At 44.6% G+C, this 18,685-nt stretch overlaps 2 protein-coding genes across 3 annotated transcripts; both read left to right on the top strand.

Annotated features, from left to right (window-relative positions):
• The first annotated feature begins 780 nt into the window (after nt 1-780).
• On the top strand, nt 781-8,619 carry LOC123766278 (carbonic anhydrase 2). Of its 2 annotated transcripts, none has more exons than XM_069321208.1 (9): nt 781-916; nt 1,249-1,314; nt 4,234-4,401; nt 4,799-4,937; nt 5,483-5,655; nt 6,398-6,555; nt 6,725-6,811; nt 6,985-7,035; nt 7,276-8,619. In XM_069321208.1, exons 1-8 carry the CDS (start codon nt 844-846, stop codon nt 7,015-7,017), a joined length of 897 nt encoding a protein of 298 aa, XP_069177309.1. In that variant the 5' UTR covers nt 781-843; the 3' UTR covers nt 7,018-7,035; nt 7,276-8,619. The 2 variants fall into 2 exon arrangements, with proteins under 2 accessions (XP_069177309.1, XP_045611305.2); XM_045755349.2 differs by having other exon boundaries at nt 793-916; nt 1,252-1,314.
• Nucleotides 8,620-13,839: 5,220 nt separating this feature from the next.
• On the top strand, nt 13,840-16,886 carry LOC138362827 (tenascin-like). Its single transcript, XM_069321395.1, has 2 exons — nt 13,840-13,908; nt 16,236-16,886. Exons 1-2 carry the CDS (start codon nt 13,840-13,842, stop codon nt 16,884-16,886), a joined length of 720 nt encoding a protein of 239 aa, XP_069177496.1.
• The last annotated feature ends 1,799 nt before the right edge of the window (nt 16,887-18,685 follow it).

Genomic DNA, 18,685 nt, shown 5'->3' with positions numbered 1-18,685 from the left:
ATATACATATATATACATACATATATATATATATATATATATATATATATATATATATATATATATATATATATATATATATGAAAGACACAGAAAAAGTATTGGAGGGGATCTAAACATTCCCTCTAATGCGTTATGCGTGGTTTCCTCTTAGGCTATGGGTCCCCCTTCTTCCAGCCAGAGGTGGTACTCTATATTTTATTTTATTAATTGTTAAATATGTATATATATATATATATATATATATATATATATATATATATATATATATATATATATATATATACATATATATATTTATAAACCGAAAAATGGGGGGTAAACCTCTCTGCGAATCCCTGAGTACTCAAAACAATGACGGCACTTGTAAAGACACGAATACTATCCAGGGTGAAATATGCTATTCACCTTTTACTTATCCAATCAAGGCAGGAAAAACCGCCGATCTGTAGAACAAGCAAAGAACCTCTACCGCACGAATCCTCTCAACTAAACCATCTTAAAATACTTAGCAAAGTTTTAAAATTATATAATCCAATTGAAAAAAGTGGGCCAACGTGTCGTTCACATACTGATAGTCTTGAAGACTGAGAACTTGGGAACTGTGATGAATCTCTAATTTAAAAAGATACAGTTTTTTCTTTGTCCTCAATACTACAGAAGAATCTTGTTACAAGGACTTGAAAAGTATGTCGAGTGAGTTGGGGAGGGGATGTGGGGGGAGGAGGAGGGGGGCATCAGGGAGGAGAAGTGGGGGGTAAGGAAGAGCTGGAGGGATGGCATAGTTAAGAAAGATATATTAGAGAGAAGACGTACTCCACAAGGTATCATCACTCCCTCAGTATGCAGAGTCAACACAAGCTCTCACCTGCCCTCTCCATCTTGCTCTTCTTGATGGGGGCGGCTGTTGTTGCTGGTAAGATCCTTGTCACTCCTTGTCACGCTTGTAAGAATTTCGCTCACATTGTTTCGACTCCAAAATACACGAGGAATACCGTACCAGTTCCATGCTAGTCACTAAATCAAACATAGTGACTCCATACTCACGCACGGACAGAGACAGAGACAGAGACAGACAGAAAGACACACAGACACAGACACAGACACGCAGACACACAGACACACTCACAAGGAAAGATAAGTATATGAGTTGCTCAATGAAAGCTCCTAGGAAGATTTCAACCACTAACTTGTCCCGACCTTACAGAACTGGAGTTACACAACTGATACAGTTCTCTCTCCCCCCAGCAGGGTACTCAGAGGGGCGGTACCCAGCACCAACGTCCTCAGACTGGAGCTACGAGGGCGACACTGGTAAGTTGTCAAGTGTCACATACAGTCTGACAGGCTTAGCACCTTCTCCCACCTCCGTACCGACACGCCTGAGTACGTGTCGTAGGTGTTCCTTGACACCTACCACTACTACAGCTCTTTTCCTTTCCATTAGCTGGCTTGTGCATCTAGCTGCCTCCTGTGAGGTTACTGCTTTCATTACAACTTCCTTGACTGTGGACATTGCTCCTCAATAGAATAGTCAATTTTGTACGTTCTGTACAAAATAAATTACATACATTAACCCGGTACCATGCAAGTAACGCAAATGAAGTTATTGTTGGTATAACTTTGCATAATACTCAAATACAAGCATTAATAAAGTCCCACATTAAAAAGAAAACACTGATCGGGCGAGACGCTAGGGACGTTTCTCTACACGTGATGCTTCTGTTCACCACACAGTAGATAGGTCAGGTGGCACCGGTTACAGGTTGCATTTTGGGGAAGGTTAGGCGTTGACCCCTTAGGGGGGGGGGGGGTCAAACATGCGGCCCAGGGGTAGAAATAGCCTAAGCTACTCTATCCCTTTGAGATGTATTTCTTTCTTGTCTCAATAAACGTACTTGAACTTGAGGGGCCATTAGCAACCGGTCACCCATCCATACGAGGCTCGCAGCTCCCTTGCTCCTTCCCCAGTACCTTCAGCACCCCAACTATTGAGTATTCTGATCTTAAACTAAGTTCAAGTTCAAAATACTGCACCCGTATTGATAAATTTCTCTGTTGTGGCCATTCAAAAGGAGGTGCTTGTAGGTCCTCTAGCGAAGGGAAACCGCAAGACCATTGCCACTGTATAAACCCCAAGTTGTTTGTGTCAGTTCAGTAGATATCAGTTATTAATGGTTTTAAGTGGATTATCGGAGGAGTCTTAACATCTTAACAGTCGACTCAAAGATATGGTAAAGAACTTTAACCTGTTGCAATAGAAAATACAGTAAAGTGCAGATGTAAGTGATACAGTGCAACTTGCAATCTCCAAAGAGTTACACAGGATGCACCTGGTCTGATTTGGTTCGAACCCCCCCTCCCCCCTAGTCCTGTTCCATGGATTTTCTCATAAATATATCACGTTATTTAACGCGTTATTTATCACGCTACTCACGTTACTCGAGTCTCCTTGTATCTAAATGAATGAAATATCACGTTAGTGTCATTTCCTTGGGTATGCGTTCCTGAACGCGGTGGTTATGGAAGTATGCAGGAAACGGACGTTTTGAGAATTGATATCAACATAAAGAACAAACAAGAGATGATGACCACTCGAGTTTGGCGGGAATGCTTGTCATATTGGGCGTTTAATGTACAAAAACTGCGAGTCTGGCTACAATGGCGCGTCGCAAACAATAGTTAGGGGCAAGTTGGTCTTCAGCAGTGAAACATTAAACATGGATAATATCATGGAAGTCATCATAAAGACAGCAAACTTTACAAGAAATCTTGACTACATACAGTTCAGGAAGACCCTGAGACCCTTCACTGACTGCCATATTACACTGATGTTTGATGATACAGTCAGGAAGCTGTACTGAAGCGCTGTAATGAGCCGAGTGGGTGAAATACAAATGTTAATGGAACAGACCGGAAAGGCTAAACGTGAGCTGAAAGATAAAAAGCTAAAGCTCTGACTCTTGTATTATGAGAGTAGATAATGGCACCAATTATGTAGACGTTTCCAATCTATTCCCTTGAGCGGCTCTTTACTTGTGTAAAGGAGGAAATGTATATGTTTATCTCTTAGAATGTTCGGTAATACGTTTATTGCTTGTGATGTGTGTCTATGTATGTATTAACACGTTGTACTGAACGGGGTGAGAATAGCTTGAGCTACCTCATCCCTTTATGTGTATTTTACCTCAATAAACTTATTTCAATTTCAATTTCAATTGAGTGGCTCTCCTTCCTGAGGAGAGGTTGTCGATATCGCAGAACTAAATTACCTGAACACATCAAAGAGTACAGGCGAGGAGTCACAATAACGTGGCTGAAATATGTTGACCAATTCACACACTAGACAATGAAGGGACGACGACGTTTCGGTCCGTCCTGGACCATTTTCAAGTCGATTGTCAATCAAGTGACAATTTGGATCAAAGTCGATTGTGATCAAGTCACAATCGACTTGAGAATGGTCCAGGACGGACCGAAACGTCGTCGTCCCTTCATTTTCTAGTGTGTGGATTCGTCAACATCTAAGACTGATTTCTTCCCAGCTTCCCATCTTCAAACCCATGCAAGACATACCAGAGTTTTTTCCTGAAACACACACAGAAAAACACCACACCAAGATATAAATTAATGAATACATTTAAAGAGCTGATGGGAAAGATTGTTTTTGGTCTAGGGAGAACGTCTCAAGGCTTTCCGTCTCTGACAGTGGGAGACCTGACCCACTACAGCGTTTTGAACTTTCATGTTTACAACCCATGAAAAAAATCCACCAGGGCTGAGAGTGAGGAACCTCACAGCCCTCTGGTGGATTTTCTCTTTGATATATATATATATATATATATATATATATATATATATATATATATATATATATATTTATATATATATATATATATATATATATATATATATATATATATATATATATATATATATATATATATATATATCACGTTAGTCTAATTTGTATGTGTGTTTATGCAGCTCGTATTAATCAATTGACGTATATTTAGCACCAGTAAATTTGGTACTGTCAAATTCTTATCATTATGTTTATTCTCAAGTTAGAATAAGTTTTGTACTAATGTTATCATACAAAAGTTATTCTTTTACGTTCTTAAAATAAAGCTAAACCAAAATGATTATCAGTTAGCAGCAGCGAAATACGACGTTCTTTGTAAGAGGACATGTTGTAACTGCCACGTTGTTTTTCTCCCCCACCATCACCAGGTCCCAGCCACTGGGCCGAGCATTACCCTGAGTGTGGGGGCAGCAGGCAGTCTCCCATCAACATCGAATCCTGGGCGGCCCTGGGAGACGAGCCCTTTACTCCTTTCAAATTTCACGGTTACGCCACTATACCAGACTCCATGACCATCACAAACACCGGCCACTCAGGTACGGCACCACCGCCCACTCAGGTAAGGCAAGACCGGCCACTCAGGTAAGGCAAGACCGGCCACTCAGGGGGACGTTAGCATCCAGTATATTACAACATGAATAATGCCCGTAAAATTCATTTAGGTAGGAATTGTCGTCAATATTGTTACTAATTAAGATAACTACCTCATTCTCCTGGCCACACAGTCGAATCACTTGGGCTGGACGGTAGAGCGACGGTCTCGCTTCATGGAGGTCGGCGTTCAATTTCCGACCGTCCAAGGGGTTGGGCACCATTCCTTCCCCCCGTCCCATCCCAGATCCTTATCCTGACTCCTTCCAAGTGCTATATAGTCGTAATGGCTTGGCGCTTTCCCCTGATAATTCTCTCTCTCTCTTTCTCCTGGCCTCACAGCACAAGTGTCGTCATCGGACTTGGAGGCGTCCATCGATGGCGGGGGGCTGTATGGGGAATACGTTTTCGCGCAATTTCATTTCCATTGGGGCAGCAACGACTTCACCGGAGGCTCCGAGCACACCATAGATTGGGTGAGGTGAGTGGATTGGACAAGCCAGGCACCCGGTAGATTAGTTGAGGTGATTGGACAGACTGAAGCAGATGAGTAGAACTCCTATATTCAGGAGGATTTTCGTAATCTCCCATTGTCTGGGTCTGAATTTAGGTAAAGCTTATGGAGGGGGCCCCTCGATAACTCAGCGACTGACTTTCTGCAAGGGTGCTACCCATAACAGTTACCTAACTCCCAGGTGTAGTATTATATACCTCTGGTTGAAAAGGAGGAATTAGATGTGAGGTAACTTCTTCTTGAGGTCATCTTGAGATGATTTCGGGGCTTTAGTGTCCCCGCGGCCTGGTCCTCGACCAGGCCTCCACCCCTAGGAAGCAGCCCGTGACAGCTGACTAACACCCAGGTACCTATTTACTGTTAGGTACCTATTTACTTTACTGCAACTTATACCCAGTCGTTTTCTACCAGGAATCGAATTCTGGTTCGATCGGCTTGAAAGGCAAGTCTTCGCTAACCACAACCACAAAGGTGCGCCTTGTGGTCTTCGCTAACCACAACCCGTCCTCCAGGTGGGCCAGCGAGCTCCACTTGGTCCACTACAAGCGGGAGTACGGGGGTATGGACGAGGCTGTGAAGTATCCTGACGGAGTGGTGGTGCTAGGCGTTCTGCTCGACCTCAGCCAGAGCGACAACCCGAACCTGGACAAGCTTGTGAAGGGGCTGCCTAGTGTGAAGGAACCCGGTGAGTAGGAGGGAAGGGAAGGAGGAGGAAAGGAAGTAGGAAGCGAGGGACAGGCCTGGATGAGTTAAATGGGTGAGTGAGATGGAGGGGGATGGTCAGGGTGAGAGAAATACGAATAGAGGGAGAGAAGGAAGGAGGGATTAAGAGCAGGGAGGGAGGGAAAGAGGTAGGGACAGAGGGGAAAAGAGAAGATCCCAACATTCTGGCATTTCTATGCCAGAATGGACATAGATCACCACCTCAGAACAAAGCTCATCAATCAAGTACAATACTGTGGTCACTGGTAATATAATCAGCAATAATAGTGATCAATAGATGGAGCAGTACTCTTAATAACAGTGATGACAATAGTAATAGCAATGACACCATTCTCTTCAAACCATTAAGCATCGGTAACTATTGTTAATGATCTTAATTTCACGATTTGTATTACTACCAAGACTATTCCTACAAGAACTATATTGACTTCCACAATGCTAACCACAACAGTGGTTTAACAGTGTCTGGAATGCTCCCGGACGCAGGTTCGAATCCTCGTCATGGCCCTTGTGGATTTGTTCATTTGATGCATCACGTTAGTGTGATCTCTGTGTGTAACCACAACTGCTATTGTTGCTGATAACAATACTATTATTACTGGTAACGACCACTGTGAATGCTACTATGCAGGCGTAGTTGGGCTTACTAAACGATAATCACCACAATTACAACCACTAACAACACAACCACCACCACCTCACAGATTCCAGCGCGACCATTGTCCCCTTTGCCCTAGAAGACCTCCTTCCACGCGACGTTGAGGCGTTCTACAGGTACGACGGCTCCCTCACTACACCAGGCTGCTCCGAAGCTGTCATCTGGACCGTCTTCAAGCAACCAATCACCGTCTCCAGTGCTCAGGTGCCATATATCTTACCACTATCATCTCTACCACTAATAAAAATCAATATACAAATAATTCTAACAGTAAAGAGGCGTCATTTTAACATTAAAATAATTACACTAATGGAAATATAAACAAACATTAACATCGAGGAGAAAAACAGTTAAATAATAATCTCTCTCATAGTTGGACGAGTTCAGACAGCTGATTTTCCCTGATGGTCAGCCAATGATGGACAACTTCCGCCCGACTCAGCCCCTGAATGGTCGCGAGGTGAGTAAATCTTGAACTAGATATAGAAAAAGAACTAAGCTATAATCCTTTAAATAATTATTCAAAATATATGTCATTTTGAATGATTTTTGTTAAATAATTAAGTCACCCATGTAAACAAATATTGATAGTTTTCTCTGATATTAGAACCTCGTTTTCTATGTTTTATTTAGGTCTACACGGGCCAGGTAGAAGGCTACCTGTAAACCTTCTTTCCCAAAGTGGTAAGCTATTTTCTTTACATTTATTTATTGCGAGGGAGAGAGAGAGAGAGAGAGAGAGAGAGAGAGAGAGAGAGAGAGAGAGAGAGAGAGAGAGCATATTATAGTCCGGTGTTCTGTCAGTAAAGAAATTTTCTTTGCTTATAAATCCATTTTGTAATCATTGTTTATTAGTTAGAATTACTAATTTTTTGTCATATTTATCACAGTTATTATTATCATATTTTTCCCTTTATCAAACAGGTTGTGGAATACACCTAGATGACAGCGTGTGTGTGTGTGTTTAGACTGACAAATGGACGGATAAAACAAGATCATGTGTACTACACACCATAACTTTACGCTACTCTGTATTGCCCTGTGTAAGTTTCTTTGTTACAATGTGCATTGTTCCGTACACACAGCCATACGAGTACTACGGGCTCACCATAGCCCGTGCTACTTGGAACTTTTTGTTCCTGGTAGCGAATCTTTAACAACAACAACAACAACATACGAGTACACACTCATCTTCGCTCTATACACTCACCAAGACATGATCACATGTTCTCTACACCCCTCATCCAACACCCCCTAACTCCCTCATGTTCTCTACACCTATATCCACTTCTCTCGTAATTGTCGACACATATATAAACCCCGTTAAACACATATCTCTATGACCATTTGGTCACCATTTGGTCCGGGAGACATCTCCCGTCACGCAGGGTGCAGTCGCGCCTCCACAGATCTCCAGTATCAGCTCTTGATACTGGTAATGGCTCAAAAGGGCCACCACTTACGGGCTATTCATGCCCGTGCCACCTCTTGGGTGGCTTAATCTTTATCAATCAATCATATCTCTACATATGACTACCTTTGCACGCCCTCAATCCATCCTTGCTGCCACAACCAGGGATTAGCATTTATGTCCTAAACAACAACTTTATCCTTGAATCAGTACTCCCGACCACATATAATTTAACTTTATTTACTTTACAAAGTGAGGGATAAAGTGCTTGCATATGGTGACAAGACACTGGACTGTGGTGTCTAGCACCACACTATAGACTCTCTACCCTCTATGGCAACAAGTGAATGAGACTGCTGCTTCATTCACGGCTTCAGGAAGCTTGAACTTCCTTACACGAAGCTTGCACGTGGCAGCTTCGTGCAAGGAGATGCGAGACGGCTTCATTGATCTCAAGAGATGTAGAAGACGGAAGAATGCTCACTATAAACGCGTTGCAGGCAGGTCGCAAATAATTGCCAACATAATAAAAACAATCTTCAACATAGGCAGTCCAGCAACCAGGAGGCCTGGTCGACGACCGGGCCGCGGGGACGCTAAGCCCCGGAAGCACCTCAAGGTAACCTCAAGGTTAAGGTAGGCCTGATTCAGGCCTATGCGGAAGGCTTCATCTTGGACAAGAATATCCCAGAAGAACCATTCTATCAGGACTCCAAAGAGTCAAACAATCCGCTAGTCATCCATGGTGATTCTATCTAATTATTGATTGTAACCCATTATTTATAATTTAGAATAATATATTATAATGTAAATCCTTTATTATACGTGTATATAACTCATTAAAATATCTAATAACAGCCACTTGCATTAATACCTCAATAATATTACTGCACATATGCCCAGAGAAAACCTGTCAACTGATTAAAAATATTAATAACAAAAATGATAACAAGAGATACCCAACCCACACATCTTAATGGAAAGGAAGTCATGATGTATCGATTTGTGCTGGACCATTATCCGGCCCGGATCATTATCCGGCCCGGACCATTATCCGGCCCGGACCATTATCCGGCCTGGACTATTATCCGGCCAGTCCTCTCGAGTGTTCACATTACCACTAAACTGATATACTCAACTGCCAAAACCTAACGAGGAAAACGACTCTTCAAGGGAATATAGAGCAAGGCGCACTGCAGTGCATTTACAATGTACTATTATACAATGTACAGTTCAGGACATTAAATTGCATTATAGTACGGTGTTAAAAGGCATTATATCGCACTATAAAGTAATGTTTTGTGGTGAGTCTCAGTTCATTATAGTACATCACTGTGCTCTGCAGTACATTAAAGTGCATTGAAGTGGATTGCAGTGCATTCAGGTACAATGAAGTGCATTGCAGTGCCATCTTGTGCAACGCAATGCTAAATAGTGCAATGCAGTGCTTGAGACTATAGGTATGTGGAGTACCTGTGCCTGGGTCCTTTACTTAACCTGATCTAGTGAGCTCTATGAATCAAGCATTAGGTGTTGATAGCCAAATTGATGATAGTGGAACTGACATAGAAATTTTAAGCCCAAACATATCTTTGAGATTTGCCGAATGAAGTGGTTTTGAGAGTTACTAAACACCAGTATTGAAAAGTGGCATGTTTTTGTGCTGCCATCTCACACACACACATACACACACACACACACACACACACAAACACACACACACACACACACACACACACACACACGTATATCTGCCAGCCTCACGAATTAATGTTCAAGGTTCAACAACTGCTTACATGAACGTCCACAGCGTGGGAAGTGTCGAGGAAGCAGGCGTATGTGAGGCATCTCCGTCTCTATTTCACCTTTTACTCCATTTATTTCCTCATTTACTATTTCTCCCTTGCACTATTCTTTCCCTTTTCTCATTCTCTTTCCCTTGATTCTTTCCCCCCTTCCTCATTCTCTTTCCCTTTATACTTTTTTTTTATCACAATTCCTACCGCCTTAACTATCCCACTCATGCCTTCGTTGCACTCCACTACCTGTCAACTGTCAACTAATTCCTGTCAACCAATATTTGTCAAATAGAACCAGTCAGTCAACACCCATTAACTATAATGTCCATCAGACAAAACCCATCAACCAGTACCGTCCAACTAGTGCCCGTCAATCGAACCCATCGATCAGCATCAATCAACTAGCATTGTCAAACAATAAACTGTCAACTATCAGGACTGGCAGGACATAAACCAGATACGACATGGCAGATCTCACCGAGATCTTTAAAATACTAAAAAAAACAAAAAAAAACTGAATGATATTAATCAATACCTTTTTTAAATAGGTCCAATGTAATCCACACAAGGGGGCCCAATAGCTTCAAGATCAACAAGCCACAATGTAGGATAGAAAAGAGGCGAAGGATTTTTACCCTTAATGTAATATACCCATACATATACGTACAAAAAGAGATGGGAACAATATATATTTTAATTATTTTGGTTTACCATTCAAAACGTTTTCTCTTAAAAAACTGCTGCTCCTTTAAAGAATCGTCGTAGCATAAACTATTGTAAATATTTGCTGTCCACTTTCACAATAATTATCTACCTAAGTTATTTTATCGTTTTATTTATCGATTTATTTAATAATATTAGCTAGAAAGTGTCCTGTATTGTCATGACTTTGGACAAGACGCCGGCTTCCTGTTCTCGTCTAGGCCACTAGTGTTAGTGGCCCTCAGGTAAAATCAGGTAAAATCAGGTAATAATATTAACACTTCAAATAACACGTAGTAAACTGGTGCATTATACATGTATAATGTATACATGTAAATTCCTAAGAATTTTTTCAAACAAAATTTCCACCAATTAACAAAATTCAAAATTTTATTCAATTCATTGTGTCGGCGGGACAGGCAGCTGCAGTATGTATATATACATGCTAAGCTTATATGAAGGTCCCCCCCCCCCTCCCCAAAGTCGAACTTCTGACTCTTCCCAGGATGCAACACCTCAACAAGCTGACTAGTTCTTAAATACCTATTTACTGCTAGGTGAACAGAGGCATCAGTTAGGGAAACACGTACAACCATTTCAGTCCCAACCCGTAAGGTATCTGAACATATCTTTATATTGATCAGTTGGATTGGCTAGTTAGCGCCACTTAACACTATGATAACGTTAGTACAATAATAATTCACGAAGAAGAATAAAACAATACAGGAAGAGGTAGAGACTAGATAGCAAATAGGACATATAAAATAATGAATAAAAAGAGACTAACTGATTAGCCGAAGTGCGGAAAAATTGAGACGATTGGGGGAGGGGGAAGGGAGAGTGAGAGTGAGTGAGAGTGAGAGTGAGAGTGAGAGTGAGAGTGAGAGTGAAAGTGAGAGAGAGAGAGAGAGAGAGAGAGAGAGAGAGAGAGAGAGAGAGAGAGAGAGTGAGAGAGAGAGAGAGAGAGAGAGAGAGAGAGAGAGAGAGAGAGAGAAGGGTTCCAGGAAAGATATATTGGACCAAAAAAAGGTTCCAAGAAGGGACGTTGAATCATCCAAGATCACAGTAGACATAAGGTTACACCACTAAAGAATGACACAAGGTTACACCACTGTGGATATACACTATTTTCCCAACGTTCCTAGTTTAGCAGGTATTTGCTAGTACAAGGCGTAACTAACGAGTATCTCAGGCTATCCACTCACTTTCATTCCCAGGATCATTCTTAAGCCTCATTGATTAATTTCCAATTCTATTTGTTTTTATTGCAAACATTTTCCTCAATCCACACCTGTAAAACAATACGTATCTTTAATTAATTTCCTTTTTTAAATAGGTTGAATTCAACAATGCATCTCGCAGCATCAATCAATTTCCCATCATCAACCTATCTCACGCCATCAATAGTTCTCCCAGATATCATTGAGATATATACAAGAGTTGTTACATTCTTGTACAGCCACTAGTACGCGTAGCGTTTCGGGCAAGTCCTTAATCCTATGGTCCCTGGAATACGATCCCCTGCCGCGAAGAATCGTTTTTTCATCCAAGTACACATTTTACTGTTGCGTTAAACAGAGGCTACAGTTAAGGAATTGCGCCCAGTAAATCCTCCCCGGCCAGGATACGAACCCATGACATAGCGCTCGCGGAACGCCGGGCGAGTGTCTTACCACTACACCACGGAGACTGCAAACCAGGCTGTTTGCCTGATCATATTTCCAGCTTGGATTAAACCAGCTGACCAGTCAATCCATCCGTACCTGGCGACGTGCTCCCACTCCATAACATATTGAGGGTCCCCGTAGTACAGTAGGGCTCGTTCTCGATGCACAACCGAGAATTCCTGGTTCGAATATTGGGCGGGACACATTTCCTTTCACCAAATGCCTCTGTTCACCTAGCAGTGAGTAGGTACTCAGGAGTTAGTCAGCTTGTTGTGGGGTTGCATCCTGGGTAGGGTCTGCAATTCAGCCTTGGGAAGGGTAGGGGGGGGGGAAGCTCGATAATAGCCAAACGAGTATAAATACACTCTGGCTTCCTGTCCCCCCCGACACGGGGATTAATATATATATCACAACCTCAAGTTCTATTTGTTTAGAATTATGTTGATATTGCAACTAGAGAGAGAGCGTGACAGGAGGATATACATTAAAAATGAGCTCATACTCTGATATCAATGAGTAAATACTTTAAACAAGAGGATATTATTTGATTAAATTATTGCCTCAAGTACGCGGTTACCTGAGGCCGGTGCTAATCCTCCGGGTATCGGTGCAATTTTAGTAAATTTTACTGACTGAGTGGGCAGGTGTGTATATGTGGCCGGTGTCATAACGAGAGTACTCATCTAGATCTAAAATGATGAGTACTGATGAGTCGAATCTAGACTCAGAACGAGTCAAGATTCCAAGGCAGCATCACCTCTCACAGCGCAGATGACTCCAGTCGGCAGTGCGGCCTCCAGGAAATCCAATCAAGAAAACTTTAACACTGTAATGGATAGCAAAAATAGCTACACTTTCGACCAGGTGTCAAGATGACACATTCAATAACTTCGACATTAGTTCTGGCTTTTCAGGTACTATATCGGATGCTTCTATATTTAGCAGGAATTTATCTAAATTATACTAGTGTTGGCTGTCAATAGTCAATGTGACATACTGTCATTAAAGGTTAGGTTGTTCTTGGCATCATATCCTTAGTATAATTGTGTATATTTGTCAATATCATCTCTGGTAAGGGACAATACAACTAGATCGTTAGAGTAACCTAAAGCATTGACTCTAATTCGGACTATGTAATGGCTCAAAATAGAAACTTTTTAAAGTGAAAAATATTGAGGAAAGTAATCTACACCTATTCAGTCACATTACAGACTCGTGTCTCCTCTTTATCACATTCTTTCTGTTCTCTTTTTATCGTCTTTCTTAACTTGCTCATCATCCTTTTCGTCTTCCTTACTTTTCTGCATCCTCCCTATTATATTTCCCCCCCCATTCCTCTTTCTTCTCTTCCTTCCATCCTCCTCGTCCCTCTCACTACTCTCGCATAGATCCATCTTCCCTCACCCTCCCCCCTCCCTGCCATCGCCAGACGAGGCTTCGCCAGCGTTCCGCCCCACTGGTTATCCAACACCGATGACCAGCAGCGCATAAATCATCCGGGACACAATTTTAACAGTTTCCCCCCTCGCACTTCTCCCACTGCCTCTGTTCTAATAGAAAACGGGAAGAACAGAAGCAGAGGAAGGTATTCTCGAAGGCTCGGGGCTGTATTTAAAGACTCTTCAACACTATTCAGACTGGGATATACTCGGAGTGGTATATCCCCGCTTCTCGGAATACATACAATAAATTTACTTAAATCCTGGACAAACTGTAGGATATTAATCCAGAATCCTTCTTTAAAAGGGCCAATGGAACTCGCAAAAGGGGCAAGACTTGCTTTCAAGAGTATGTAGAACAGAAAACATGTTTTATAACCCACAGGACGATCAACCCAAGGAATCACTAACCCGCTTAAACCGTAAATACCAAGACGGGACTCCGGTTCACAGCTCGGCTAGGGATAAGAATGTGGAGGAGTGAGGACCCCGGCCATGCCACAGTCCTCGTCGAAGCCGCTAGAGATGGGGTCCAGCAGGTAAATTCAGGTATTTTAAGAGCACCGGGATGACCTATGACGATATCTTTCAATGATGTTCCTTCTCGGTTCTTGTACACTCTTCAAGGATAAAAATGTGTCCAATAGTTCACGTGACAATGTGCAGAATGTATGGAGAATGATGGATGAAAGGGGGGGGGGGGGTAGGGATTGAGTTAATAGATAGGGTATCTGGGCTAGCTGTTGATAGGGTATCAACTAGGCTGTGACTCATACGTCAGGCTGCGAGTAGACGCGTCTAACAGCCTGGTTGATCAGTCCAGCAACCAGGAGGCCTGGTCGACGACCGGGCCGCGGGGACGCTAAGCCTCGGAAGCACCTCAAGGTAAAGTAGCTGTTGTGAGATTTTGGATAAGAGAGCTCTTGTACCCTTCTCGACTCGTTCATTCATCAACTCATCAAATAATATATTCAAAGATACTTCTCTCCCTCCGCCCCTCCTTCCCTTACTTCCCCTCCTCCTCCTCCTCCATCTATCTGCTCTACGCATCAGCTGGGAAGCGTGTTAAGCTTTCTCACCTCATTACCTTATCTAAGCGTGGCCTGTCTGAGAACTAAAACTGTGTATGTAATTGAAGGCGGCAATAACGGGAAGCTATTACGTTTTAAGCCGCTGAACGCACCCATTAGGCGTGGCTGGTGCATTTGTTGAATTATAACACAGGAGAGAGAGCGAGTGTATACATATGTGCACATGTGTGTGCGCATCAATAATCAATATCCTCACAGCTACCCCTCCCCCCTCATCATAAACAGTCACACACCAATACTTCTTCCCCCAACCTCCCCAAAATGCTCTGGCAATAATTCTTCTCCCCAATTCCTATCCCTTCTGCTAGCTATCACAAACGTTGCCATCAGATAAGATTACCCATGACTTAGAGCAGGCTCTTAGAGGGAAGACAGCCCCATACCCCCCTCTGTCCATCCGACAACACCCCCTCCTTTCAACCCCACCTCTCCATACCACGCTGTTTCCCCACTTCCTCACCCCCTCCCTCCTCTCAGACCATTAAGATAATTGCAGGGGTGTTGTGGTGGCCACAGGGACCGATAGTTAATGACGCCTCAGAAGGAAGCCCACAAAGTATAATCACCAAGGCCGTAACGTGGGTAATTTACCCCCCTTCCCTTTCCCTTCCCTTTCGTTTCCCTCCTCCTCTGCTCCCCTCCCACTCGCAAAAGTGAGCTTCCATCTCACACAACAAGTGCGAGATTACCCATTAGGCGAAGGTTTATTTGTCCGTGAAGTGCAGAGGGAGATGGAGGATAGAGGGAGATGGGGGAGAGAGGGAGACGGGGGGAGAGAGGGAGATGGAGGAGAGAGAGGGAGAGGGGAGAGAGAGAGAGAGAGGTTCAACACACTTCTACACATAAGGGGCATAACTGGCCGACCCCTCACAGTGTTAAGAGAGAGCTATCAACACCCGCTTATGGCAACTTATCAGTACACCGAGAGGTGTATAAACACCTGTTCAACTGGTCAAACTGTCTTGCCAGGTGTTTAACTGAAGAAACTAGTTCATTAGTTAAACACAAAATAAATAGTAGTAGGCATCCATTAGTCTCTGAAGACTATGGAGTTGCGCTCTGGTGTTGGCCTGGTCTGGAGTGGCCTCACCAGGGCGCAAAGCCATTAAATACAAAACTAAATATGCCAGATCTGCTTGAAACAGTCGAGGAACCTTCTTCCGACTAAGGGACGCCAGGGACACGGGGCAGGACGGCGAGCGACGGGACGGTCAGAGGGCCGTGGGCGCCGTGGGCGACCTGCCCCACGGCCATTTGCCTCCTGCCAGTCACCATCGTGAGCGTCGCTCAGCTGGCCGCTACCCTCCTGGACAGGGTCAAAAAGGCTCTGCACAGCCTGCTGGCCGCTGTGTGCCTAGCCGAGGGCCGGAAGGAGCAGGCCCGGCCTACCCTCCTTCGCCGTGAAGACGGCCGGTAAGGTGCCCGGCTGGGGGTACTTTCCCCCGATGCCCGTAGGGGGGGAGGGGAAACATGTCTTCTTGAGGTTATCTTGAGGTTATCTTGAGATGATTTGTCTATTTTGAGTTTGCTCTTTGTTAATCTATTCTTGCTTTTTTTTCTCTCTTTCCTTGCAATATTCCCTTTACTCCTATTTCCTTTTCATCATGTTCTGTTCCTTCTTCTTGCCACAATCTTTGATGGAAGTGCTTTTCTTTCTAGTTTTGACTCAAAATTTCTCATAATTCTTTCGAAGAAGCGAAATATATTACCGGAGCCGAGTTGTTTAGATGTTGCCGGATGGACAGTGTGAGGAGGGCCAGTGTGAGGAGGGCTAGTGTGAGGAGGGCCAGTGTGAGGAGGGCCAGTGTGAGGAGGGCCAGTGTGAGGAGGGCCAGTGTGAGGAGGGCCAGTGTGAGGAGGGCCAGTGTGAGGAGGGTCAGTGTGAGGAGGGCCAGTGTGAGGAGGGCCAGTGTGAGGAGGGCCAGTGTGAGGAGGGCCAGTGTGAGGAGGGCCAGTGTGAGGAGGGCCACTGTGAGGAGGGCCACTGTGAGGAGGGCCACTGTGAGGAGGGCCACTGTGAGGAGGGCCACTGTGAGGAGGGCCACTGTGAGGAGGGCCACTGTGAGGAGGGCCAGTGTGAGGAGGGTCAGTGTGAGGAGGGCCAGTGTGAGGAGGGCCACTGTGAGGAGGGCCACTGTGAGGAGGGCCACTGTGAGGAGGGCCACTGTGAGGAGGGCCACTGTGAGGAGGGCCAGTGTGAGGAGGGCCAGTGTGAGGAGGGCCAGTGTGAGGAGGGCCACTGTGAGGAGGGCCAGTGTGAGGAGGGCCAGTGTGAGGAGGGCCAGTGTGAGGAGGGCCAGTGTGAGGAGGGCCAGTGTGAGGAGGGCCAGTGTGAGGAGGGCCAGTGTGAGGAGGGCCAGTGTGAGGAGGGCCAGTGTGAGGAGGGCCAGTGTGAGGAGGGCCAGTGTGAGGAGGGCCATGTGTGAGGAGGGCCATGTGTGAGGAGGGCCAGTGTGAGGAGGGCCATGTGTGAGGAGGGCCATGTGTGAGGAGGGCCATGTGTGAGGAGGGCCATGTGTGAGGAGGGCCATGTGTGAGGAGGGCCATGTGTGAGGAGGGCCATGTGTGAGGAGGGCCAGTGTGAGGAGGGCCATGTGTGAGGAGGGCCAGTGTGAGGAGGGCCAGTGTGAGGAGGGCCAGTGTGAGGAGGGCCAGTGTGAGGAGAGCCAGTGTGAGGAGGGCCAGTGTGAGGAGAGCCAGTGTGAGGAGGGCCATGTGTGAGGAGGGCCAGTGTGAGGAGGGCCAGTGTGAGGAGGGCCAGTGTGAGGAGGGCCAGTGAGAGGAGGGCCAGTGTGAGGAGGGCCAGTGTGAGGAGGGCCAGTGAGAGGAGGGCCAGTGTGAGGAGGGCCAGTGTGAGGAGGGCCAGTGTGAGGAGGGCCAGTGTGAGGAGGGCCAGTGTGAGAACAGTGCTTCACTGCATATCATTTCTAGTGTTCACAATTTTAATTAACATCAAATTCATTACTATATAATAACGAGAGCTTCAGCAGTGCAGTTACTAAGTTACGAATAGTGGTGTTCTGGCCTAGGCAACGCGATGCAGTTGCTAGTTGCTATGCCACAAGCGGCTGTGTTCCGACCAAGTTAACGCGGCAAGCCGTCTACGGCATAGCAATATACGCGTTAAACGGTACATACACACCCTAGTGAATTTATCAGTGTATGTAAAGCAAGTTTAATCCTGCGCTCTGTTGAGAGAGAGAGAGAGAGAGAGAGAGGGGACAAATTTACTTTGTCACTCGATGCTGCAAATATGCACTTTTTAAACATGTCTTGGAAACCGAATTCATGAAACCTTTAAACACTATTCTCCCCAAAGACGAACATGATATTTATGACAGAAGTACAGAGTGAAATTTCCCCGTGTATAAAACCCGACGGAATATTAAATTAACCTAAAATTACCTACCTAAAGGCGGGTTTAGCAGCTTGGGACAATGAAGTTGGTACAGCATATTCCATTCAGTCTAACAATGGAATTCAACTTTACTAATTGCAGCATTACCACACACGAAACCCAATCCAGCTTACCTTCGCAAGGAATTTAACAACTCTGAAACAGAACACAATGAGGAGCAGCATATGAGGATCGTGTTTCAAGGAAGAGGGAACACATTGTGTGTACAACGAAGGATTCTTCCATTTTCTTGCACATTCTACCTTATCCTCCGTCTCTCCTCTTTCCTCTCCTCTATCCCCCTCCCTATATTTTGCCTGTTCCTGCCCTTATTTCTCCCTCATTTCCCCTCATCATGCTACCTCCCCTCCTCTTTCTTATCCAGCATCCAGGCCATTTATCTTAGCCTCCAAGCTTAAAGATTTCCCAGCTGAGATGAATTATTCCCACGCTTGGACTGGATTTCCCGCGGGTTGAGAAGGTTTGGAGAGGTTGTTAGGGACGGGAGGAAGATGGACTAGTTACTTGGTCAGTCAAATACGACAAGGAGCTGTAGGAGTCTCTGCATTTCTTGTCTTTCTCTGGAGTTATGTCGAACGACAACAACTTGCCCCGGTATGATATTTTGTTATCTGAGAAAAAGAGACAGGTAGGTGGCGTCAAGATGTGTCATTAACCCTTGCTTCTTGTTTGATAATTATTCTGCGTCTGGCAGTGCTGAAGATTTCGTTATTGTTCGTTAACGGGGACAGGTTGTAGCAACGTGTGAGGACAGGTTGCAGCAACGTGCGAGGACAGGTTGTAGCAACGTGTGAGGACAGGTTGCAG

The sequence above is a fragment of the Procambarus clarkii genome, chromosome 9, assembly GCF_040958095.1.
Source record: "Procambarus clarkii isolate CNS0578487 chromosome 9, FALCON_Pclarkii_2.0, whole genome shotgun sequence".
In the NCBI taxonomy this organism is placed as follows: Eukaryota; Metazoa; Arthropoda; class Malacostraca; order Decapoda; family Cambaridae; genus Procambarus; species Procambarus clarkii.
The sequence above is the reverse complement of the archived record's forward strand: the minus strand, read 5'-3'. Positions and strand labels throughout refer to the sequence as shown.

What these genes read in the sequence shown, in the direction of transcription:
- LOC123766278 (XM_069321208.1), top strand. Translation starts at nt 844, where the DNA reads ATGCAGAGTCAACACAAGCTCTCACCTGCCCTCTCCATCTTGCTCTTC. An exon ending in CACACCATAGATTGGGTGAG is followed by an intron (nt 4,938 to 5,482) that starts GTGAGTGGATTG and finishes CCCGTCCTCCAG; the next exon opens with GTGGGCCAGCGAGCTCCACT. An exon ending in TCACCGTCTCCAGTGCTCAG is followed by an intron (nt 6,556 to 6,724) that starts GTGCCATATATC and finishes TCTCTCTCATAG; the next exon opens with TTGGACGAGTTCAGACAGCT.
- LOC138362827 (XM_069321395.1), top strand. Translation starts at nt 13,840, where the DNA reads ATGTGGAGGAGTGAGGACCCCGGCCATGCCACAGTCCTCGTCGAAGCC. An exon ending in CTAGAGATGGGGTCCAGCAG is followed by an intron (nt 13,909 to 16,235) that starts GTAAATTCAGGT and finishes GAGGAGGGCTAG; the next exon opens with TGTGAGGAGGGCCAGTGTGA.